Source organism: Artibeus jamaicensis, unplaced genomic scaffold, assembly GCF_021234435.1.
Source record: "Artibeus jamaicensis isolate MK-2021 breed Jamaican fruit bat unplaced genomic scaffold, CSHL_Jam_final contig_685, whole genome shotgun sequence".
Lineage (NCBI taxonomy): Eukaryota > Metazoa > Chordata > Mammalia > Chiroptera > Phyllostomidae > Artibeus > Artibeus jamaicensis.
Genome location: NW_026521924.1, coordinates 19,546,158 through 19,571,481, shown reverse-complemented (window position 1 = coordinate 19,571,481; position 25,324 = coordinate 19,546,158). Strand labels below are relative to the sequence as shown.

General features: G+C 50.4%; 1 protein-coding gene and 1 long non-coding RNA gene across 2 annotated transcripts; one reads left to right on the top strand and one right to left on the bottom strand.

Moving 5' to 3' along the window:
- LOC119063293 (uncharacterized) lies at positions 1–7,105 on the bottom strand. Its single transcript, XR_005085124.2, has 4 exons — positions 6,889–7,105; positions 4,961–5,235; positions 272–362; positions 1–142 (listed from the first exon to the last, which is right to left on the bottom strand). It is a non-coding gene; the product is annotated as an uncharacterized LOC119063293 (long non-coding RNA).
- A 12,738-nt stretch (positions 7,106–19,843) lies between these two features.
- On the top strand, positions 19,844–24,395 carry GHRH (growth hormone releasing hormone). The gene is made up of 4 exons (XM_037164382.2): positions 19,844–19,923; positions 20,250–20,354; positions 21,735–21,854; positions 24,377–24,395. Exons 1-4 carry the CDS (start codon positions 19,844–19,846, stop codon positions 24,393–24,395), a joined length of 324 nt encoding a protein of 107 aa, XP_037020277.2.
- The last annotated feature ends 929 nt before the right edge of the window (positions 24,396–25,324 follow it).

The window sequence follows — 25,324 nt, the reverse complement described above, 5'->3', positions numbered from 1 at the left end:
GGCCCTTGTTCAAAGCAGGTGGTTCTTGGGGTAGGACCTTGGCCGCATCTCCCTTTGGGTGGTTCCACCAATTCCTCCTCTGCCTTAGGTTCGGCTCAGGTGTGAAACCGAGAATGCCGGATTGAAACAAGGGGTCGCTTTCCTGCAGGCAACAGAGACAGTTTCTATCTCCTGGAGACGGACGGTGGGGCCCAACAGCAGTGGAGACTCACTGTATCCTGGCCTTTCTCTCTGGGCCGCTGGGAACCTAAGAGCAGATAAACGACTTTACCTGTTCAAGGCCTGTTCTCCTGCTTTCTACACAGTGCAGGCTCGGGGCTGGAGGCACTCTTGGGGGCTGTAAATACGCAGCATCCATTCTGCTGCAGAGAAAGAACAGTTCACATTTCAACTCTGGGCTCATTAGAAAGGGCATCAAACGGAATTTATCCGAAGAGAGATTACAGGTCAGTACCACAGAGGGTCTGCCTTTCCCACGAAAATCCAAACACCCTAACCTGTCCTTGAGACCCCGAAGCTCCCAGAGTTCTGAAGCCTGAACAGCGTCATTCGGCAGACATTCACTGAATGCCGACCGTATGTCAGGTAAACACCGGGGACAAGACCTTGGACTCTGGTGGGAGACACACATAGAAACAAACTAAAACAATAGGGTATTTCGAGTTCTAAGAAGTGTGTGCAGAGTGACATAAGAACCCAGGAGAAGCATCAGATTCGGCCTTTGGCAATTACAGAAGGCTTTCCAGAATAGGTGACCTCTGATCTCCAGAAGGAGATCTCAGCAGAAGCAAAGGCCCAGGCCCGGGCTCGCACTTTCAGTTCCCCTGGAGGAGAAAGGCACAATGTTATCTCTCTGAAATGCTTCAGTCATGGAAACAGCACAAACCGTATACGCAGCCAGCATCTGGATGGCATTAATTACCTCCATATTTATCAAGAGCTCCATTAAACTTGACTCTAACCAACAGACAGTTGTCTCCCTGGGTTAAATCCACACTAAATATTCAATTAAACACAGCACAAGCAGAACTATACTTGGCAGAGATTAGTTCGCTTGTCCTAGGCACTTTTCCAGTGAAGGCACTTTTCCAGCTGAATAATAATGGTGCCTTTTAATTGGGTGGTATAGTCCTCTTGAGAGAGTTTAAGCAGGACCATTTCCCCAGAGGGAGGCAGAAGCTGGGTGTCGTCATCTCCGTTTTGCAGTTGGATGAGCTCAGTAAAGGGATCTGGCCCCAGACACATACCCTGGAATCTAACTCCTGCTTCAGGGCTCAGCTCAAATGACCTTTTCTTTAAAGATTTTTCAATTTCCCCATCTGAATTTCCCAGCAGGACACGACAGTGAAAGAGCTGAGAGAGATGGCTGAGTCCTCTCTGTGTTCGGGGTCCATGACGGGTACCTGAGCTGCAATCCCTCACTTGACCCTCCCTGCAACTCCGAGGGTGTGTTTCCATTTCACAGCTAAGGAAACTGAGGCAGAGAGGAGTTGAGTGGAGGGCCTTGGATTATACAACTAAAAAGTATTAGAGTCAAGCCCTGGCTGGTGTGGCTCAGTGGATTGAGCGCGGGCCTGCGAACCACACGATCGCGGTTCGATTCCCAGTCAGGGCACATGCCTGGGTTGCAGGCCGGTTCCCTGCAGGCCAGTTCCCAGCAGGGGACACACAAAAGGCAACCATACATTGATGTTTCTCTCCCTCTCTCCTTCCCCCACTTCCCCTCTAAAGATAAATAAATAATAAAATATTTTTTTAAAAAAAAAGTATTAGAGTCAGGATTCAAACCCAGGCCTCCAAGCCTATTGTCTTAACCACACACAATTCTGGCCCATTCGTTCAGCCAACGAGTATTTATTGAGCACCTACTGTATACTCAGTACTTGCTAGGAATATAGTACTTGCTAGGGATGCAGCAGTGAGGCAAACATGCCCCCTGCTCTAACAAAGATTATCATCTCGCAAGGAAGACAGATTTAAAATATCTCCACAAGCCATTATTTAATTACACATCAGGCAATGTTGGCAGAATTTGGCTGAACTAACTAAGACAGTAACAAGGCAAGAAATGAAACCAGGTCTCTAAACGGTCCTTTCTTTTCTGTAATTCAGAGACCAGTCAACTCGTTCTCTTTTTTAGACTTCGTAGCTAAGCAATGTCTAGGTATTTGCCAGCCTTGCTTTGGAAATTGCCACGTATCACTGCCCTCTCTGAATCACAGCTTCCCCAGCTTTAACGTGGCAATGAAAATAGAAAAAGATTGTAAGCAACACAAATGTCCGTCGACAGGAACTGCTTAAATAAATCATGGCAAATCCCCACCATGGAATGTGCAGCTATGAAAAAGCACGAGGCAACTCCCAACGCTGGAGAAGCGTTACCAAGACACACTGAGTGAAAGAGCAAGGTCCAGGGCGTTGGGTACGGCATGCTGCCGGTCGTGTCCATAGGAAAGGAGAAAGGAGGTAAAGGAGCAGGCTCGTACGGGCACGGGCTATCTCAGCAAAGGTGCACAAGAGACAGGTCTCCCCCTGAGAGGGGACCTAAGCACTGAGGGTCCTAGGGAGACTTACTCATAATGTGTGCTGTTTTGTAGCGTTTGAATTTGGTACTCTGTGCATGTACCTTCTTGAAAGAGAAGCCAATCGACTCATGAAAATTTTAATACAACATTTGCTGAGGATAAAAATGCAGACCTGCTCACATCCACCCACCTCACAGTGTTATTGTTAGTTTCAAAGGAGAGGTCAGATTTCGGCAGCCCTTGGGAAAGCTAAGACAATTAGAACACATGATGCTCTTCGTGAGACAATGGAGGCATAAGGGCCAGAGAAGAAAAGAGGAAAAGGAAGACGAAAAGAGAAGAGAGACAAAGAGGCCAGGCATTGGAAGAATGACCAACAGAGAAAACCCACAATTTCTTTAGCGCCAAGGAGACCCCAAGGCATTTAGTTGTGCTACCTGCTTCTTTCTAACCAGCTGCCAGGTTGCCATGGTAATGCAATCGCCTGTGATAAGCTTATTTATGATCCTGAGAACATTAAAAAAAAACCACCAGCAAGCGGCAATGAGTGGAGAAGGTGCTAGTGAGCATGAGAGGAGGACTCAGGGTGACCATCCTGGAGTCTGAGGTGCACCATTAAAGACTGCTGGGGTCAGCCCAGAGCAGAGGGCCGCAAACCTGAGCACGTTTCCAATCACCTGGAGGGCTGGTTAAAACACAGACGTCTGCGCCCATCCCCAGAGATTCTGACTCGGTAGGTCTGGGGTGGGGCGTTCCTTAAAAGTTCCCAGAGGTTGTTGATACTGCAACTTGGGGACCACATTAGGAAAAACACCATTGTAAATGACCTCTGAAGTCCTCTCCAAATCTGGATTCTGTGAGCTGTGGGCTTCCGCTTCCTCTTGCCCCGAGCGCATCCTTCCCCTCCATCAGCTTCTCCGTTGACTAAGCAACTGCAATGTCCTGACAGAGGGCCAAAGGTGAGTTGTGAGGTAGCCCAAAGTGCCTCGTGGGCCAAAGGCTTACAGGGCGGTTTCCGAGGCAAAGGCCCGTGCCTCACAAAAGCAATTACATGGAAAGATTGGCCAACATGCTAGTTGTCTCTGCCAGAACTCTCTCGTGGGGCCAATTAACGGGGTGTGATGACCAACAGGTGCCACTGGGCCAGAAAAAAGCAGCCGCCCGTCAAGACTGGCTGGAAAGGATTTGAAAACAACAGAAGCCAAATCTTCAGGCACTATAATTTGCCGCAGTGGGATCCTGATTCCCCATGGAAATGGAGACAGGCGGACACTTCCGAACACCCAACCCCACCCCACACACACTGAACGCTGAGTGAGAAAGCTCAGAGCTGGGGTAGAATGCAACCGTAATGACAAAGCCCTCGGATCAGGGCTTCCTGTACATTCAACAAATATTGCAGAGCGCCAGGCAACGCACGCATGGGGCGGTGAGCAGGAGTGGCCCCTGCCCTCACAGAGCAGGCATTTAAGTAAAAGGAGACAGACATTACTCAGAGAATCATATGATTTAATTATGCTGTAGTTATGTAAGCGAGTGATCTTGTTTTTAGGAAATAATGCTTAAGTATTTGGGGGTAAAGGGGCAAGACGTCTGCAACTTATTCTCAAGTAGTTCAGAAAAATAACAGTCCTATATAACACATTGTATTATATTACCTATATATATATGCTTATATAACCTATATTATATATACACCTATAGAGAGAGAGAATGTGATAAAATGTTAACAGTTGCTGGATCTGGTTGAAACATATGTGGGAGTTCTTTGTATCATTCTTGCAACTTTTGTGAAAGCTTCATTGTTTTCAAAATTACAAATTAAAAACGAATCACATAAAAACACAAAAAATATGCCCATGAGGAGTGTTATTTTTTTTTTAAGTGTGTAATGGTATAAGGACCTAAAAACGGAATGGTATGGCTTAGATAGGGAGGTCAAGGAGGGCTTCCTGGAGGTGGCAGATTTGAGCTAAGGTCAGAGCAGAAGTCGACGGGAGAAGAGAGTTGCCTTGCAGGCAGAGGACACAGCTCCAGATAAAGCTCTGTTATGGAAACTGAAAAAAAGAAATCAGCTGGGCAGCTGGAACCGAGAGCCCCCTGAGTCCTCTCTTTCCCGGCCTGACGGCGAGGAGCTAGCTGGGTCAGGGGCAGGGTGTGTGGGAAGGGCGACTCCTCTGCCACTGGATGGGGTCTGTTTTGCTTCCTCCCTACCGTTTCTGGTCACATTCTTGCGTCTTCCTCTGGCTCCCCTCCAGCCCTAGTGCTTAAGATTCTACTCGAATGCAGTTCCCTGGGCCGAGGCCCAGAATCCCAGCAACACACGGCAACGTGATCTGACAGCTCCACACAGCCCCTTCCGTGAGCCCCATTTCAGCCCCAAATCCCTAGTGGCCATCCATCCATCAACCCCTTTACCTGCCATTCACACTCACCCGCACAAACATGCACATCAGGCTGGCACGTAAACTCTCTACGATTCCTGGGCCTCAGGCAACCGGCTCCATCTGTGGATGGCTCTGTACATCTTCCATCTGATGTCCATCCGCTGCTGGTTTCCTGCGAGCTCACCTGAAGCTGCCTTTGGGTCTCCTCCGGGGCTTCAGCCAAGTGCCACCCCAGGTGATTCTGAAGCACAAACCTGTGTAACAGACGTGGGGCAGATGCGGGGCATCTCCATGGCATCCTTCCTCTCGGTTATCCGAGCATCCTGCAGACACGGGGCAACATCAAACCAAATCCTGGTAACACTGTTGCACTTCCAGAGAATGGGCACCCTTTCTTTCATTGGGCATTCATTGAATCAGAGAATTCAGAACGCGAGGGGAACTTTGAGATCCTGTGGTCTACACACCTTCAGGCTGCAGATCAGCTCAGAGAGGTGAAAGATCTCGTCCAAGGCCACCAAACCAGATCGTAGAGGAATCGCACTTAAGAACCAGGTTTCCTGATGCTCAGTGGAAGGGCAGGATCCATTTACTAAACCAGTTGATAATCCACACACAGGACCCCTCAGGAACCTGCCATTCTGAACCGCAGTCACCTCACAGTCCTTGCCCAGGGAGTGGGCAGTCTGGGGAACCCTGGTAAAAGCCGCGGCCCATGAATCTGTTTTGTTGTGTTTAGCGGCTACTCACTGTGTTATTTTTACCCCCTTTGGTTTCAGTGTAGACCTGGTCCCCAGTTCACAATTATGACTAGAGGCTGTTGGGCAAGAAAAAGGGAAGTGGGCAAGAAGATTCTTTTCTTTCCTACTCTGTCAACCTTTCCAGACTTTTTTTCCCTTCTTTAAAATATTTCCTTCCCTGGGCCCTGACAAGCTTTTCCAAGCTCCTGCATTTACAATCCTCTGTCTGCCGGACTGTAATTATCTTGGGAAAATTTGAATTCCTTATCATGGCCTCGTGACAATACCAGCTCAAGATAAGCGAATGGGGCTTCTATTCCGAGGTCTTGTCAAATTGCCCTCAATAGGTTGACTGAATAGGAATGCTTGTTAGATTTTTTTTAAACTGTGATAATGGTATTGTGACTATGTTAAAAAAAATGAGCCATATCTTTTTGAGATACATACTGAAGTGTTTATGGATGAAATGATACGGAGTCTGGGATTTGCTTCAAATTATTCTAGCAGGGAGAAGTAAAGAAAAATATGCTTCCTTAACACACGTTCTCTTTCTGCCGCCTTTCTCTTCCAAGTTCTTTCTGCTGCATCTTCCCCAGCTCCATCTTCCCACCCTAACCCACAAAGTCTGTTGATTTTGTATCCGGGGATGGGATTTGCCTCCTGGAGCCTCAGCAGAGACAAGAGTATAGGGGCTGGAGCCAAAGGGGCTTGTGTTCAAAACCCCGGCCCCACAAGGATAAGCGCAATGACTGAGAAGAAACCATTCTCGCGTCTCAGCCCTGGTAGTCCCATCTGCAGTGATGGGAGTGGAGACGGAAAATTGACAACAAACAACCCGCTGTTCCAGTTTGTTCTTCTTGCCCACTTTTCCTTCTCATTCTACATCACCTGCTGAAAATGTGCACACACTTCAAAGTCCCCTTTTCTCCTCAAAAGCTCCTCCCACAGCTTCAACGACCTCCTCTGAGCCTGGATCCAACTGTGTGTTACCCACCTCCTGCTGGAGGTCCCACGAGCCCTGAAACCTACCACATGTAAATCAGAACTCACTGTTCCTCCTCCTGACCTGTCCCCCCACCGAAGTATCTGGTCCCTTCTTAAGGCCCCCACATGGAAATGTCAGCTTGATGTCAACATCTCCCGCTCCTTAACTGCCCTCATCCCATCTACCCCAGGTCCATGGCCCCATCTTCCAGAGCCCTCTCAAATCCACCCTAAGACGCTCCTGCTGCTTACCTGGTTGACCTTGGCTCAGGCCCTCAGGCCCACAGCCTGGACAGTTGTAGAAGCTTTGTAACAGTCCACTATCCTCTCCAGGCTGCTGACAAAACTCTGCTTCCAAACTGCCACTCTGGACTTGAAAGCCGCCTATGCGTTCTCTCCACTGAGAAGAGAAAGACCCAAGTTCCTTAGCACAGGACTTCACATCCAGCACAGCTTGGCCTTCCTGTGTTGTTCCAGAATCATCTTCTACACTTCCCGCCAATGAAGCCCTAGGCCTGGGTTTCTCAGGCTGTGGTCTCTCACCTGCATCAGAGTCACCTGGGGTCTGGGTTAAAAATGCAGAACCCTGGTCTACATGAAACTAAAAGGTTTTTGCACTCACAGTGGAAACCACCCACAAAATGAAAAGAAACCAACTGAATGGGAAAAGATATTGGCTAAAGATACATTTCCTAAGGGGTTAAAAATGTATAAAGAACACACAACTCAACACCAACAAAACAAAAAATTCAACTGAAAAATGGACAGAGGAAGCCCTGGCTGGTGTAGCTCAGTGGATTGAGTGCAGGCCTGAGAACCAAAGGATCGCAGTTTGATTCCCAGTCAGGGCACACGCCTGGGTTGCAGGCCAGGTCCCCAGTAGGGGGCACATGAGAGGCAACCATACATTGGTATTTCTCTACTTCTCTCCTTCCCTTCCCCTCTAAAGATAAATGAATAAAATCTTTTTAAAAAATGGACAGAGGGATTAGTGTCCCTAAATAGACACTTATCCAAAAACATACAGGTAGCCCATAGACATATGAAAAGATGCTCAATGTTACTAATCATCAGAGAAATGCAAATTAAAACCACAATGAGCCCTTGCTGGTGTGGCTCAATGGTTTGAGCACCAGCCTGAGAACCAAAGGGTTGACAGTTTGATTCCCAGCCAGGACATATATCTGGGTGGTGGGCCAGGCCCCCAGCTGGGGCATGTGAGAGGCAACCGATGGATGTTTCTCTCACTCATCCACGTTTCTCTCCCTCCCTTTCTCCCTCTCTTCCTCTCTCTCTGAAAGTAAATAAAAACCACAGTGAGATGTCACCTCACACCTGTCAGAATGTCTATCATCAATAAATCAACAAACAAGTGCTGGTGAGGATGTGGAGAAAAGGGAACTCTTGTGCACTCTTGGTGGGAATGTGGATTGGTACAACCACTATGGACAGCTGTGTGTTCTCAAAAAATTAAAAATAGAACTGCCTATGACCCAATGATTCCACTCCTGTGTGTATATTTGAAGAAATCCAAAGCACTAATTCAAAAAGATATATGGACCTCTGTGTTCATCACAGCGTTATTTACAATCACCAAGATGTGGAAGCAACCCTGGTGCCCATCAATAAATGAATGGATAAAAAAAAAGCTGGGTACGGCTGTGTAGTCGTGGATTGAGAGGGCCTGAGCCAAGGATCGCAGTTCGATTCCCAGTCAGGGCACATGCCTGGGTGACGTCCCAGTCGGGGGAACACATGAGAGGCAACCACACATTGATGTTTCTCTCCCTCTCTTTCTCCTTCCCTTCCCCTCTCTCTAAAAATAAATAAATAAAATATTTTTAAAAGCTGTGGTACACACACACACACACACACACACACTGGAATACAGCCATAAAAAAGAATGAAATCTTACCATTTGCAACAACACAGATGGACCTAGAGGGTGTTATGCTAAGTGAAATAAGTCAGACAGAGAAAGACAAATAGCCTATGATTTCACTTAGACTTGGAGTCTTAAGAACAAAATGAACAAATAAAACAGAAACAGACTCATAGATGCAGAGAACAAGCTGATGGTTGCCCGAAGGGAAGTGGGTGGGGAGATGGGTGAGAAAGGTGAAAGGATTAAGCGGTACAAAATACTGACGGGGATGTAAAGTGCAGCGTAGGGAACATGGTCGATACCGTTTTAGTAACTATGTGCCGTGCCAGACGGATACTGGGCTTATCAAGAGGGTCACTTTGTGAATTACAAGATTGTCTACCTACTATGTTGTATACCCAAAACAAATAAAAAATGATACTGGAAGTCAACTGTGATTGAAAAATAAATTTTTAAAAAATGCTAAATTGAATTTTAAAAATGCAGAACCCTGGGCCCTGCTGCAGACAACAGAATCTGAGGGTCCAGGACCAATGTGCACAAAGGCCTGAGACCCTCAGTGTGGCCACTCCCAGCTCGTTGCCCTGCACTGATTAGGCCTCGGGCCTCTGCTGAGGCCACTCTAATGTTTCCCCTTTCTTCAAGGCGCAGCTTAAATGTCATCTCTTCTGCAAAGCCTTGCCTGCTCTCTGGCAGAACGAATTCCCCACCCGCCCTGCTCCTGCAGCACCTGGCACCCGCCTCTGTTACTGACCGTGTGTATTACACTGTGCATCATTATGTTCGCCTGCATGCCTTCCTGGCTAGAATGGCAGCTTCACCGCAGCAAGGCCGCAGACTGGCTGGAGTCCCCAGCACAGTGAGTGGCACACAGCAGGACCTCGATAAATATCGACTAATTTGAATGGAATCTTACCACCTCTTGGCTCCTGGATACTGAACATAATGCTCCGCACCCGACAGGTGTCAGTACATTGATATCTGATGGATGAATTATCAAAGGATGGATGAAAGTGTGAATGAACAATGAAAGGCAAATAAATCAATGGTGAATTTTCATCATTGACCAATGTTTCATCATGCTTACTATTGTGCATGCCTGAGACTATCTCTAACCTAAAGGATGTGTGAATTGGGTCAGAGGTAAGCCTGGGACCTTGGGCTCCAGGTTCACTGGTGAAATCACCAAAGTTTCAATGGTAATTAGCAATGGCACCATTGCCAGGGTGAGTGCATGTGAAAAGCACAAGTGCCACCTTGCAACACAGTTTCTCTGTCCTCAGCTGGGGAACCACTTCCTCACTTACTACATGTAACACTTCACCTTGCAGGGTCCACGGAGACCCTGCTGATACTGCTCAAAGGGAAACCTGACACCCATTGTGAAGAGCTGGCAGAAATCAGCTCTAAGACTCTGAGGCTGGGGCAGGGGTAGCACTGTTCCAGGGCAGTAGGGTTTGTGCAGAGAAAGACAAGTGCCCCTTCTACCCCGGTTCCCCGTTTGTTGTCTGCATGAGATTGAACAAATCAACCAATGGCTCCAACTCACAGCTTCTCTCTGCGTAAGACAGGATCACCTCCTGCTCCTCACCGTCGCAGTGATTAACTGAGATCACATATGTTATGTGACTAGCACACAGTCATCACCCAGAAATGTTACTGCGCTACCGCTGTGACCCGGACAACTAGAATCCTGTCAGCCACTGGGTGGTGCGGCCTGGGGCTGACCCGGGAGCTGCAGTGACAGGAGTCAGGCAGGAAACCAGGTCTCAGCCGTGGATTAGGGATGGATTCTGGGGTTTAGAGGAGACTTCCTGCTCCCGGGTGGGACTGAGCGTGGCAGCTGATCTTCATTCTGCTCTGTGGTCTAGGTGTTCCAGGACCAAAGGATGCAGCATGGCGGGCAGCCAGGAGGATGTGGCTGGACCGGAGCCTCGGCCCTGGAGGGAACCCCCAGTGATTCTGCTTCCAGTCCGGGGTGAGGGCTGTTTGGCCCCGACTCTGGAGCCCACGTTCGCTGCCTCCACAGCAACGGAGCAGCGTTAGCAGCACTGTAGCTGCAGAGGAGAAGTGAAGCCATAACGTGGCCCCTGACACTGGGCTCCCGTTTCAGACAGAAAACAGAAAACTGGAGCCCCAGGCGGCCCTTGGGTTTTTCCTGTAAGACGGTCAAATGATGGGAACTTCCTCTCCCTGCATCTGCGGGTCCTGTTGCCACTCAGTCCTCCAGCTCGGACTCCAAGTGGGAAGGGGCCTCCCAACAGCTCGAGAACCACACAGCCTCTCCTAACTGGAAACGTCGCTGAGGACCCAGGGCAGGAACTGGGCAGAGGAAGATGGGGGGCCTGGGTGGCAGAGGAGGGGGTGGCCTGATAGATGTAATCAACCTGAACTTCTAGGTGCTTCCCAGGATTTCACAGTGAACAAAGCCGGAGAGAAGCCTGGCATCGCCAACGTCTGGGGAACAGCGACATCTCCCGGCTGCCTGCCGCCACGGCCCTCCTCCCTGGTCTGAGAACCACGGCTTCAGAGTCCCGCCTTAGATGCCCGAGGCCTTTAGAACAACAACGTTCAACCTCATTTTATCTCTCGGCACACATAAACTAACTGCTAAAATTCTGCAGCACACCAAAAAATATTATATTTTTAGGCCAATCTGACAAAAAATAGGTATAATTTTGATTCATTCACACCAGATGGCTATTGTTGTACTGGCTATTGTTATTTTTTATTTTTGTTTTAATTTGACAATCAAGGGAAAAGGGTTCAATGCCCCTGACTGCATAGTCAGGCATTGCATGTTTTAAAAATTCTTGCAGCACACAGTGTGACAACCACTGCTTTAGAACAAAGAGGGTGTGGCCTCTGATTCCCTCGATCTGGGGTTGGAGCCCCGGAGTGTGCATTTCTAACCAATGATATCTCAGTAAAGCTGGGGGGAAAGGCAGGTATAGAGAGCTCAGCGGTAAACCGGATCTGCTCTCGGATACCCGGGTCTCAGGAAGGTGGACACCTTTCCACGTGTGAAGTCGGTCAACCACAGGCAAGGCCAGCGGGGAGGAGCAGGGGCAGGGATGCTTCCTGGAGAGTTGGGATCCAGAGGTTCTTCACAAGAGAGGGGCTGTCCGAAGGACTGGCTGGGGACAGGCTTTCTGCGCCGGCTGCCCGGCACCTACACCACGTCTCCCAGCCCAGGAGGACGCCTGGTTAACGCCAACAATGACCGACTCTGGGTAGCCCCAAAGACGCCAAGCAAGGTGCCTGCTCAAAACCTGTGGGGCCAACATTTCTGATCCACCCAGAGCCACTTAACTGATACAATCAACTTCATCTTTTTAAAAAGAGCCTTTTGTAATGACCTTCCCTAATCAGACTTTTCCAGAAAGGAATGAACTTCTCAATCACCATCCAATCACAGACCCTCGTGCTTGGGTAGGGTGTGAAGTAGGAGAAAGGAGCCCAATGGCCCCATTTTACAGAAGAGGAAACTGAGGCTCAGGGAAGGCAAATGATTCTGCCTGAGTCCACCCAGTGAGGCCAACCACTCAGACCCTGTCCCCTTCCTCCGCGCAGCACTCAAGAGTGCTTCTGTGACCGCAGCTGCTGCGGACTCCATAAAAACCATAAAAACGGGCCTGGGAGGCGGGGGCGAGAGAATCTGGGAGTCTGGGGTCCAGGCCTCCTCTTCTCTGCACAGTGGCCTCGGGCTGGGAAAGCTGCCATCATCCAGGGAGGGGGATGAAAGCAGCTTTTACAAAGCAGGGTCTGAGGCCTCCAGACAGGCCCCCTTTGTCAAACTTCCTCTGCCCACCCCCCAACCCCCATGCGCACCGCCTTTAGCATCATCCTCTGTGAATGGCTGGCTCTGACTGACTGGAAATTTGCAACACAAATGCTCAGCTTGTCCCTCTCGGTGGAGTCCCGCTGCCTTAGCCCTTTTGGGGCCTTTTAAAGCCTGCCTTTCTCTGGGTGCTTTTTTTCCCCACCGCTCCAGCCCCCAGCCAGTGGATGCAGACAGGATTGCTAATTAACGCTGGGTTAAAACCCCGTCCTGAGGTGAGAGCTGGGCGGCAAGTGAGGCCAGGCATTGCCACACCACCTCTCAGGGGATAAGGATGCAGCGGCAGCAGGAATTGGGCAGGGGGTGGGGGCGGTGCTGGGCTCTTGCTCTCAAGGCTCCTTCTGGCTTCTTCCCTCCAACCTCTTCCTCCACGGGTTTGTGAATTGGCTGCAAATAAAGCTTGTCACCCAAGATGGCTGCCAGCTCTCCTGCCACCACCCCTCCTGGCTTTCAGAGCTCAGCTCTGATCCTAAGAACTAGAATTAACAGCTGCCGCTCGCCAAGTGCAGCAGACACTTTACATGCGGTTTCTGATCCTCACAACCTGGGAGGCAGAGATCATCACCCTCACTGCAGAGATGCGGTAACAGAGGCTCAGAGAGATTGAACACCTTGCCAGAATCAAACAGCTTGCAAGTGACAGAGCTGGGTTTCAAATCCAATCCCACTTGCCACCCAAACTTGCGTCTCCTGTTTTAGGTCTTTCTCTGCTCCTGTCTGATGCTCTCCCCGCTTCACTATGTAACTTTGCTCTTCTCTCCATTCTTTATGTCCCTGGCTGGGTCTGCCTGCCTGAGGAATTCCCCAGCTCCCCCATGCCTGCCTCCTGCAGCTCTCTAAAATCAAGCACATGCCACTTTCCTCTTAGCACCCAAGAAAACGCCACTTGGGGGAGAAAAGGCCCACCCACTCTCCTAATGGCAGCAATGGGGCCAGGACTTCTAGAGATGGACCGCTAATCCAGCCAGCTCTGTGCCAGCCTAATTAGGTGCTTAATGGGTGTTTGTGGGACGAGGAAACAAATTCTTCTTTAAGAACTGGTGGGCGAGCTCTTCAGAACTATTCCTGAAAATGTAAATGGTACTAACGCTTCTGAAAGTATTCTGGCAGCGTCTTGAAAAGGTAAGTCTTACCAAATGACCCAGCAGTTCCACTCCTAGGTACCTACCCAAAAGTAAAGAAAGCATATGTTTGCACAAAATACACACGTGTTCTTAGCAGCATGATTCATGAACGCTCTACACTGGAATCGACCTAAATGTCGAGCAAGGTGAATGGGTAAAAAACAGTGGTATGTCCATACAATGGAATACTACTCGGCCATGAAAAGGAACTAACTACTGACATGCAGGTCAACATGGATGAATCTCAGAAAAAGTAGGCCAAGTGAAAGAAGTCTAACACCAAAAACTACATGTTATAAGATTCCCTTTCTGTGAACTTTCCAGCAAAGGGAAAACTGGGTAAACAAAAAGCAGGTCAGTGGTTGCCCGAGTCTGGGGACAGGAGTGGGAATTGATAGCAGATTGGCCAAAGGGAACTTTTGGGGTGATGGAAGGTGTTCTAAAAGTGGGTGGGGTGATGATGGCACAACTGTGTAAGCTTGACTTTTATGGTATGTGAATTATACTTCAATATAACTGTTACAGTTCCTTAAAAAAAAAAAAGTAAAAGAAAAGCTAGTGACCAGGGAAGGGCCTTAGGAGATCATCAGGTTGGGGTGGGGCAGTGAATTTGAAGTCAAAACCTTTGAGCCCTGACTCTCCCACTGCCCAGCTGTGTGACGGTGGGTAAGTGGGTAACCTGTCTGTGCCTCATGTATAACAACAACAATAATAGCAACGGTAAGAGCTAGTTTATGAGACGGACTCTGTGCCGGGCCTGTGCTGTATGCACTGTTACACTTAATCCTCACTCAAAAGCCCATTTCATTGATGAGGAAACTGAGACCAGGCATGAAGTGCTTAGTATAATGCCCAGCACAGAGCTTCAGCCGGGGTTGAATTCTGATCCCCATGGCAACTGTGGGTTCTACACCTGCACTCTGGTCCGATGTCCATCCTGGCTGCCCGGTTCTGTGTGGTTTCCACCTTGCATCTGTTGAGATAACCCCACAGCTCCCAACTGTACAAGAGCCCACTGGCCTGGGGGGTCCCAGCTCTTCCATCTGCCACCTGCTGCTGTGACCCATCAGCCCACTCAGTCCCTGGGGCTCCAGCCAGACCACTTGTGTCCAGGCTGGCAGGGTGACGTGCCACTCAGTCCCTGCTTGTATGGGAACACCCCATGTCTGCCCCGAGAAGGCTAAGAATCAGTATCACAAAATACCATTGCTGGGAGGTCCCTTCAGAAAGCACTGGTTCTAACCGACCCAGAGAGGAGCCTCAGGTACAGGCCAAGGGGGTGTCCACACATCCCTCGTCCATCAGAACGGCCCAATTCATTTTTAGAATCTGTTTTATACACTGTGCCTCTACAGATTTCCAAAGAAAGGGTGTGCTGCTTCTTTAGAAGTTTGAAAGCTGCCATTCTCTGCCAACTCTTGACTTTCCGGGTACGGACACTGAAGTGGGAATGAAGTGCTCAGGGTCCCGGAGGTTGTGACCAACAGACACTGGAGGTGCGGCAGGTGCCTGGACTGGAAGCTGGGAGCCCTTCCCTACCCCTCCACAACGGCCAGATGGGAAAACAGCGTTTCTGCTTCACACGCTTTCACGCCACCTCTTGGGGATCCTCTAGCTATAGACGAGAGACGTCTGGAAGCACGGCAACGTCTCCGGGTTTTCCACGTCTCCCCTCTCACCTCACACATCTCTGGCACGACTGCCAATCTGGCTGCCTCTACACGTGTCAGCGGAAGCTCCCTGGGCAAGGCGCCCGCACCAGCCTGGGCCCACGGCAGGTGTAAATCAAACAGAGGAAAATCTTGATAATTGGACGACGAGGGAGACGGTGAACAACTTACTACGGAGAGGAAAACACTTATCTATGTATTGACTCCCCCTAGAGTGAAATAGATTTGCACACAGGCAAAATTCTATGAAGTTTTTTAAGGGCACGTCAGTGTCAGAGAGTAAACGGACCCTTGGTGTCCTCACTGTGAGGGCCGCCCCCAGGATCGGAACAGCAGCGTCTCACTCTCTGTGCTTCTTGGAATAATGTTATAACGTTGTACTCCATCCACTCCCTCCAAGATAAAGGGATAGTCTGATACGCGTCCCCATTTGGGTGGGGCCAACCTCTTTCTCCTGTTAGGGCTCGTCGGTGTGAGGCTAAAAACAGCCCTTTGGTTGACTTGTGGGTAATTGATTCTCTGACGCTGACAACACTTAGGGAAATGAAGGTATAAATGACGGCAGCGCCGCGCAGCCACGGAAGAAGACTGGAGCGGCGCCTCATAGTAGAGGGAGACCTGCCACATCTCAGGGGAGAGGGGGCAAGAGAGGTGACCTTCTCGCCAACTCGGAAACACCAAGTCAGAGAGACCCACTACCACCCTCTTTGCCCGTGGACTGGTGAGTACATTTAGGCGCCTCGTTAGGGACTCTGCAACATTCCTGGCGATGGTTGGTGTCATGTTGAGCTTGTTGGGGGTGTGCGGCACCTCGGCCAGTGGAGAAGTGGCAGGCAGATAGGCATCTCGCTGGTGTCTGTCGGAGGCGGGTGAGGTCTCAGTGCTCCTTCGAACATGTGCAGACAGGCTTCTGGGGCGAGATGTGAGCTGGCTAGATTCTCCTGTTGACAACGGGATGCTGCCGTGGAGCGGCAAGGAGCCAAGCGGCTGTGCGCATCAATACTGCGCATCGATCGCTGAGACCCAATTCCACATAATTGCCTGGAAATTGATAACATTTCGCCTTCTTGCTCAATTGCAGCTGCGCTCACCCGTCTAGGTTTTAGACACAATTACCTGCCTCAACCCAGACTGGAAGGACATGGGGTGTCAGTCTCTTGAGTGACAATTCAGGACAAGTCCTCATTAAAAACTTAGATCTCGACCTGGCTGGTGTAGCTCAGTGGATTGAGTGTGGGCCTGCGAACCAGACAATTGCGGTTCAATTCACAGTCAGGGCACATGCCTGGGTTGCAGGCCAGTTCCCAGCAGGGGACGCACGAAAGGCAACCGTACATTGATGTTTCTCCTCCTCTCTCCTTCTCTTCCCCTCTAAAGATAAATAAAAATCTTAAAAAAAAACACACAACAACTTAGATCTCCTGAGACTTGGAACACTGTTGGCAAAACAGTCTATAAACTGGGACCAGGGTCCTTAAGTTACAAAGCAGAATATGTGAGAAACATACAGCGTTTTTCTCCTTAGGTGTTCAAAAGAGGCCTCAGTGGTTTGAGCCCTTGAGACCTGACCTTTTCATTAGCCGAAGGCACATCCGCAGGATTCTCGTGGCATTTTTGGCCTGAAGGCTGGCGAAGGTGCCAGCTGATGTAGATCGATGCCCACTTACCCTGAATCCAGACGACCTCACACATATCTAATCACGGAATTAGTTTGTAAGCACTGTGGAGAGCTAACTGCTCCCCATAATGAGAGAGAAAAGACCCTAAAATGCCCCTCGAGCCATCCAGTTGTTGATGATGCTGTTGAATCTGCGCTGCACTTAAAGCAGTGAATTCTAGCTTCTTAGGCTGGTCACATGGAAAGTGTCTGTCAACAGCGCTTTCATCCTTGGTGACACAACCTCTATTCTACTCACAGACTAAGCGGGACAATTCTCATTGTTTCTCATCTTTGTCCAGTGGGATTTTCCAACCCCTGGATGGGGTCTTCGTGGCCCAAAGGTTCCAGTGGTGTCCGACCCATCCCTGGGGCACTTGGTTTATGGCAAATGCTACGCCTCTTGGTTGACCAGACCACACAGTTGCTCAGCGTCATTGTGAATGAGCAGGGAGTTACTGGATTTCCTATGACTTGCTCCCCAGATCTGCCCTCTTACCAGGTTATTTTCAACTCCCTAAACCACCACCTGTGCATAGGCGTGTGCCAACCAAGCAGGCGTTCCTGTTTGTCCCCCTTTTTTCTTTCCCAGACACCTGGTGGCAAAGAGCGAAAGCTTTTCGTTTCCCCAGACCCGTTTCCCAGTTTCCCAGGTGCAGGTGATGAATCCTGGAGCGCCCCATGAATGGGGAGTGCTGTGAATAGGGTATTGTATCGGGAGGCGGCTGCCCGGAGCAGGCGGAAGTCGGCCGGCCTGGGAATCGCCAGGCCCGTTCTGAAGTGCACGCTCCGAAACTAATTTGATGGAGGACCATGGGAAAAGGCCCTTCTCTTTGGGCTTGTTTCCTCAGCTATAAAAGGAAGATTATGATACCTGCCCCCGAGGGCGAGTGTGAGGGTGGGCTGTGTGGGCCAGGAGGGCACAGGGGCTGGGAACCGCTTGTTCCAGCCCCTCCAGCCCCTGGAGAAGGTGCAGGAGGTGGGGAGGCCAGCGGAGGGCTTATGCCAAGAGCAGGGGTTTTGGCTTCGTTCTGGAGGGGTTGGGGGGCTGAGGGCTTCTGAGCAAGTGAGTGGGGTGTTTAGGGGCCTAGATGTGCTCAGGCCTTTAAAAGATCGGCCCCGAAGAAGATGAGAAAGCCCAGGCTGCAGCTGGGAGATAGAAAACAGAGTGGTTGTGTGAAGGGGTCCTCCTTGCCTCTAAAGATCTACCTGCTTAGGAAACTCCAGTGGTGGGCCCCGTCAGGGAAGGGGAGTCACAGGTGATACGGTATGATGAGGAGGACAGAAGACGGAAGGTACTCAGTTTGGGGATCAAAGACCTAAGCTAGATGCAAAACACAAGCTTTCGTGTGGATGCAGGTGCAGGAGCTGTGGGTGGCATGATGGGTGGACACCACAGGGGCAGCCTTTGGGGGCAGATACCACGTTCTCCTCTTTTCTCTAGCCCAGCCCTTACCAGAAGCTTAACAAGTATTTGCAGGATAAGGGCACTTGGACTTGACTCAATAAGAAAAACTTCCTAACAAGAAAAGCTGCCTGGAAATAGGACAGACTTGCTTTAGGTAGTGAGCTCCCTGTCATTCACTGGCAACAACTGTTGGAGCAGGAACTGAAGAATTGCCTGGGTGTAGGGTCGAGGGAGGGTGTACATCCAGGAAGGACTGATGACTGAGGCCCGGATGGTGGCTCCCTCCAGCTCTTGAGGTGTGGGGGTCTCGCCTGCATGGAGCTGCCGCATGTGCTTCCTTGGGTTCAAGGCATCCCTGGGTCAGCACCCAGTGTCCCGAAGAAGTGAGGTGATGCCCCGAGAGAGCAGGTGAGCCCAGGAAGGGAAGGTGGATTCTGCCCATGCCGATTCTGCTGGCCAGGAATCCCTCCTCAGCAGGACCAGGGTGGGAAGTGGAGCAACAAGGGGCGGTCACGGGAAAGGAGGGGTCCGGCCCTCCCTGGGACTGGTGGGGCTTCTGGACAGGTCTGCATCCCCATGGGGTGGGTGTCCTGCTGAAGCGGGTGGGGGGCGGGCATGGGAAGTGGGAAGACCCAGTTAGTTCCTAGGTGCCTGACTCACACCAGGACCAGTCTGTGTTGACAGCGGTGGCACCTTCCCAACAGAGGAGGGCTCTTTCCCTGTTGTCTGTTCTTTCTCTAATTGCAGAGTGCAAGCCCCAATTAAGGGTAATTACGTGATCTATGAGATAATTCTGCGGCCTGAGCTCCCCACGTTCCCTCCTCTCTTCCAGGACTCAAATTCTTTGGTGAAACCTAAGCGTCTGGAGCAAGATTTATAGCCTTCCCTTCCCTCCGACTCCACGCAAAGCTAAAACAGCTCCTGACTGATACGGCTACCCGAGCAGGTCTAATACTAGATCTTCACGGCAAAAGTGGGTGGGGAATTCCTCACTTCTGAACCACAGGTGCTCCGTTTCACCTAATGCTCGTGAGGACCCTCTGCAGTAGACATAGTTATCGATTCCATTTTATGGATGGGAAAACTAAACTGGGGCCCAGAAAGGAGAAGCCACTTGTCCTGGGATGCACAGCCAGGGACAGCAGAGCCTGATGGTGGACTCGGGTTTGTTTGACTCAGGGCCCGAGCTGTTAGCCCTGCTCAGTACCATCAGTGCCACTCGGGGTTGGGGGTGTCTTGGGAGAGACTAAGGGAAGGGGTTCACTCCTGCCGTATTTCTTACTGCAGCCTGGACTCCATGTATATGCCTCACAGGTAGGGGCAGTTTCACCATTATCTTTAATCTACTGTTCAGCCCTATGAAGTATGCCCATTTTACAGACGGAAAAAATGAGGTCAAGGCTCGTGACTGGCAGAGGCAGAACTGGAACCCAGGTCTATCTGACTTCCAGAGTTTGGGCTCTTTTTCCTACCCCACACTTCCAAAGGACAAAGGACCACAGCCTGCACGGATCCACGTCCACAGCTGGGCCCACCCAGCCAGCAAAGAACATCTCTGTGGCTGTGGCTACAGCTGGCCTTCCCTCCTGTCGTTTTTCCAGGTGCCACCACGAGAGTGAAGGATGCTGCTCTGGGTGTTCTTCCTCATGATCCTAGCCTTCAGCAGTGGCTCCCACTGCTCCTTGCCCTCCCCGACCCTCAGGTAAGCAGTCCTGCCGACAGGGCTTGGGTTTCCGCTGCCCCCAAACCATTCCTGCTGGAGGAGGGGTGCTAGGAGGATGCAGCATCAAGCCATTGGCTGGTCTCAGCCACCTCTTCAGGCAGCCCCCACTGCCCATCACCGGCAGGGGGCCAGACCTGAGCCTGTCCAAGGAAGCTGTCCAGCCCAGGTTCCATCTGTCTCTGGGGATGAGCAGGGCCAAGGGCAACACAAGGGCTTACAGAGACCTGGTGAGTGCAGCTAGCTACCTTGGTCCCCTCATGGGGGCCCACCATACCACCCTTTGACCTTTGACTCCTCCCGTGCAGGATGCCACGGTATGCCGACACCATCTTCATCAACAGCTTCCGGAAGGTGCTGGCCCAGCTGTCTTCCCGCAAGAAAGTCCAGGACGCCATGAGCGGGCAGGAGGGGTGAGCAGAGGTTCTTGGGATTGTTTTCTATGCTGCAAGTACATCAGTTGGGAGGGACCAAGTTTAGCTTCTTCCTCTGCACAGCATCTGCCATTTCTGCACTTGGCAGAGCAGAAGGACCTGGATGTCAAAGCTCAGCTTACCTCTCGCTATTAAATGATCGTTGAATGCCTGCGATGTGCCTCTCCCTGTGCTAGGATCCAATACTAACAATACTGAGGCTAGTTACCAGTGGACCTGGACTCTGTGCCAGAAACGAAGGCTGTACATTGGGACATTTACGTGCCCCTGGCACCACGCTGGACACAGCGATACCTTGTTGTATTAGCCATTACTCTTCATTTCTTGTTTGCTCTTCCTAACGAGCCGAGAAAGTTGGACTCTCACCCCATTGGTCAGAGCCATTAGTAGCTTCTGAAGGACACACACCAAAGACCCAAAGACTGGCAGAGCCTGACTCCACAGCCTGCACATTTTGCAGTTTTCATTTTGAAAAAATTCCAAATTTACAGAGAATTTGCATCAGTGGTACCAAGGACTTCCACATACACTTCCCTGTGTTCAACAATTCCTAATATTTTATCATACTTGTCTATGCTATATCTACACCTAGATAAAGATCTATCTATACATACGCATGTACACACTTACTAATATTATTATTATTCTGCTAAACGACTTGAGATTAAATCGCAGTCACCATGACCCTTTACCCTTAAATGCTACTGCGGGTATCTCCCAATGTCTAAAGAAAGGACATTGTCTTACATAATCACAGTATAATTATCACTTCATGTCCTTTTTAACAATCATTTCTTTTCCTGAGTCAGTCGTCATGTCCCTCCAGTTTCTCTCAATCTGGAACTGTTCCTCAGGTGTTCACGCCGTTGACATCTTGTTTGGTGACAGCCAGTTGTTTACAGAGTGTCTTCACACTGGAGTTGCCTGATGTGTCCTCGTGGCGGATGCAGGCTCTGCGACAGAAGTGATGCGGTGTTTTCTCAGTGTGTATGTCAGGCAGCGCACGAGGTGGATTTGTCTCGTTGCTGGTGACAGTAACTTTGATAACTTGGTTAATGTGGCGTCTGCCAGATTCCTCCTCTGTAAATGAATATTTTTCCCTTTGTCATTAATAATCAGTCTGTGGGGAGGTATTTTGCAAATGGCTATTTCAGAGCCTATTCTCTTACTACATACTCATCTATTCTGCCTTCCTGCGTGTTGTTGAATCTAATTCAGCTGGGCGGAAGCTTCCATACCTGGTATCAGAAGAGGCCCAGGGACACTCCCTGCTCTGCTCACTTTGCCTTGCTTGGCCATTCCCAGGCCTCTCCACGTCCTAGCCGAAGAACAACCTCAACTGTTTCTCTTTCTAATCAGAGAGAGAAACCAGGAGCAAGCAGCAAAGGCACGGCTTGGCCGCCAGGTAGACAGCATGTGGGAAGACCAAAAGCAGCTGGCCTTGGAGAGCATCCTGGTGGCCCTGGCGAGGAAGCACAGGTAGGAATACGTGTAGTTGTGTGTGTGTGAATGACATGTGTGCATATGTGTATTTAGGAAGCTCGGAGGCTTCCTTCCCCGAAGGTCAGCAGGAAGAGGAAAGAGTCTCCCCCTCTCCAAAGGCGTGCGGCTCTGCCCACCCCTCCTTGCCCACGTCAAGAACTGCAGCAAAGGGAGAAACTGTGAGACAGCGACGAGATCTTATCCGCTGCTGTATCTCCAATGTGCAGCAAGAGGCCAGGCTCGGCGTCTGCAGCCCAAAACTGCACTGTCTCAATCGTTCTGGGATAGGCCCCGGAACCTGAATTTTCACAAGTGTCCCGAGGGTTCTGCTGGGCAGAATCTGAGAGGCGTGCCCTGGGTCCCTTGCCAAGTCCGAATAACTATAATGCCGAAGGAAGACCGGCCCCACCCGGCACCCTCGGGTAGACCAGCGTGAGCTGCCCTCGTGTGAGGAAGAGGTGCAATGACAGTCACTGTCCGTCTCAGTGACCCTCACGTTCCCATGGGGAGTCAGGGGAGATCAGGAATGAGTTTTCCCATCTTACGGAGGAGGGGAAACTGAGGCAAAGACGGGGCAGCAGCTGGCTTCAAGTCTGGGGCTGGTGGGCCCCACCAAGGCTGCTCTGCCTCTCGGAAGCTCCTTCACAGGAGGTCCACGTAACGGACGAAGTTTCCCGAGAACGGCACAACTGGAGGGGCTCTGCTGTGGCTTGGAGGCCGATTTTCAACTGTGAGCCCAAACATGTCCCAGCACGACTCTGCCAGGCACTTCTGGGCCCATTAAGCAAATCCAGTTCCCAACGGAACTCTCCATGTGTTCCCTCGCCTTCTTCCCAACCTAATTAGACACCAAGAGCTCGGAGATCTCACCAGCTACAAGCCTGTGGAGATACAAGCAGCAAGCAGCCGGCTGCTGGGCAGCTAGGCTGCTGGGGGTGGGGGGTGAGAACCAGGCTGGGGGGCAGGATGTACACCTGGGCCCCAGTCTCATCCTGTGGCCACTTCACTGTACACGACACGCAGGTTTCCTAGCTTCCTCCCCCATAAAGGCAGGGGGCTAGCTCTGTCTACCTCTAAGGTCCCCGAGGCCTCTAAGTGTAATGTCTACCCTGTGCCTCTCACACTGGGATTAGGTCGTCATTCACCGTCTTTGTGGCTCCCACCAGGCATCGGTGGGGTGCAGTGGCCCCAAGGAGGGCCACCTCCTGAGATGGCAGGCTTTGGTCCTGCAGGTTAAAAGGCACAGGTGTCACAGAGCTCCAAGTCCCAGAACAGTAGGAAAGGCTCTGGAGGCTGTTATAGCACATTGTCGCCCCTCCAGCTCAACTGCTGCAAATACCGTTTCACTGGGTGTCACTGGGGAGCAAACAGAAACTCAGAGTGCATTCTTGCACCTTGGGGATGCAGAGTGAAGTGATCTGCCACATGGCACGCTTCTGTACCCACCACGCTCGTGTGCGCCCAACAGCCCTGGACCGTAACTGAGGTTCGGATTTGTGTGTCCTCCTGCCTCTTAAAAGTCATCCAATGGCTTTTAGGTGCCAAGCTCTGGGCTGAGGGTGCAGCAGTGGTCCTTGCTGGCATGGCACTCACGATGCACCAAGGCAGACAAAACTTAAACAAGTCCTTGTATGGCAGGTTCTTTAGCTTGTGATAGATGGTAAGAGACGTGACAGGTGTGGTGAGGATGTGCACCGGAAGGAATAACCTAATCTAACCCTGTCTGGGGATTAGAGGCGACTTCAGGCGGAAGTGACCAGCCTGGGATCTCAGTGGGGGTGAGTTAGCAGAACTGGGGCTAAGAATGAGGTTCTTCTTCTTCTTATTATTATTATTATTATTTAGATTTTTTCAACAACAGTTGACATACATATTATACTAGTTTCTGTTGTACAACAAAGTGATTAAACATTTATCAAATTAATGAAGTGATGACCCCGACGAGTCTAGTACCCATTGGACACCATTAATGGTTATTGCGATATTATTAACTATATTCTCTATGCTGAAGCTTACATCCCCATGGCTGTTTTTCTAACTGGCAATTTGTTCTTCTTAATCCTTTTGCCTTTTTGTCCCACCCACCCCCAACCTCCTTCCATCCGGCAACCATCAATCTGCTCTCTGTAACCGTCTGTACCCACCGGTCTCTCGGTGGAAGTGCTTGTAGCACTTCCGTTGCTTCCGTATCTTGGCTATTGTAAGCAATGCTGCAGCGAACATAGGGATGAGTGTATCTTTTCGAATTAGTGTTTCAGATTTCATCAGGCGTGGGATTGCTGAGTCATGGGGTAGTTCTACTTTTAATTTTTTGAGGCCCCTCTGCACCGTTGTGCACAGTGACTGCACCGATTTACAGCCCCACCAACAGCGCACCAGTGTTCTCTGCTCAAAAATGAGGTTCTCTGGGGACCAGACAGCCGTCCCGACCCGGTCGTGCATCACCCTGGTTCCGAGTGTCCCTGCCCCAACGCGCCCCCTCCTCAGTCCCTGACGGAGCCTTTTCTTTCTTTCCGCAGCAGGAATTCCCAGGGATGAAGAGTCTGCTGGTGCCTGATGCTGCCGGCAGCCAAAACACAACGGCAGCCACTTAATCCTATTTAATTTTTGACCTCCTTTTCCCTTTGTAAATACAATAAAATTCCCCTATCCTGGCCTGCAGTCCGGTTTTCTTTTATCTTCAGCCTAATTTTTTACGTGGTTGACATAGTTACATTTCCCAAAGTGGTATTACAAGGCGTAAGAAAAAATAGCTAACATTTACTGGGCACTCAGTGTACTGGCTGGGCCGCTTCATGCCTGGAATCTCATATACGCCTCGCGCAGCCTAGCGGGAGGAACCGGCGTCCTTCTCATTTTGCAGACAAGGAACCGAGGCACAGAAAGGCTACCTGGAGCACCACAGGCATAGCCAGCAGGAGAGGGCTGGGATTCAAACTGAGGCGGTTCAGCCCAGGACCAGCCTCTTAACCATATTCTTCTGCTCTGCACCAGATGAGCAAGTTGGTGACTTGCTCATCTATGAGCCAAACCACTTATTCATTCAACAAATATTTATAGAGTACCCACTATGTGCCAGGCACTGGGAATACAGTCGTGAACAAACAGACAAAGCCCCTGACCTCACAGAGCTTATCTTCAACTGAGGGGAAGACCTGGTTGGTGTGGCTCAGTGGACTGAACGTGGGCCACACGATTTCGGTTCAATTCCCAGTCAGGGCACATGCCTGGGTTGCAGGCCAGGTCCCAGCAGGGGGTGCATGAGAGGCAACCATACATTGATATTTCTCTCCCTCTCTCCTTCCCTTCCCCTCTAAAGATAAATAAATAATTTTTTTTAAATTAGGGGAAGAGTAACAAAAAAACAAGTAAATATAGAATGTGCCAGATGGTGGCCATTACAAAGGATAAAAATTTAAGGGGGTGGAGCCCAGACCAGGTGGCTCAATTGGTTGGAGCATTGTCCA

Excerpts from the sequence above, each read along its gene's own strand:
- GHRH (XM_037164382.2), top strand. The coding sequence starts at position 19,844 with ATGCTGCTCTGGGTGTTCTTCCTCATGATCCTAGCCTTCAGCAGTGGC. Across the intron at positions 19,924-20,249 it reads TTGCCCTCCCCGACCCTCAG|GATGCCACGGTATGCCGACA; the intron begins GTAAGCAGTCCT and ends CCTCCCGTGCAG. Across the intron at positions 20,355-21,734 it reads GCCATGAGCGGGCAGGAGGG|AGAGAGAAACCAGGAGCAAG; the intron begins GTGAGCAGAGGT and ends CTTTCTAATCAG.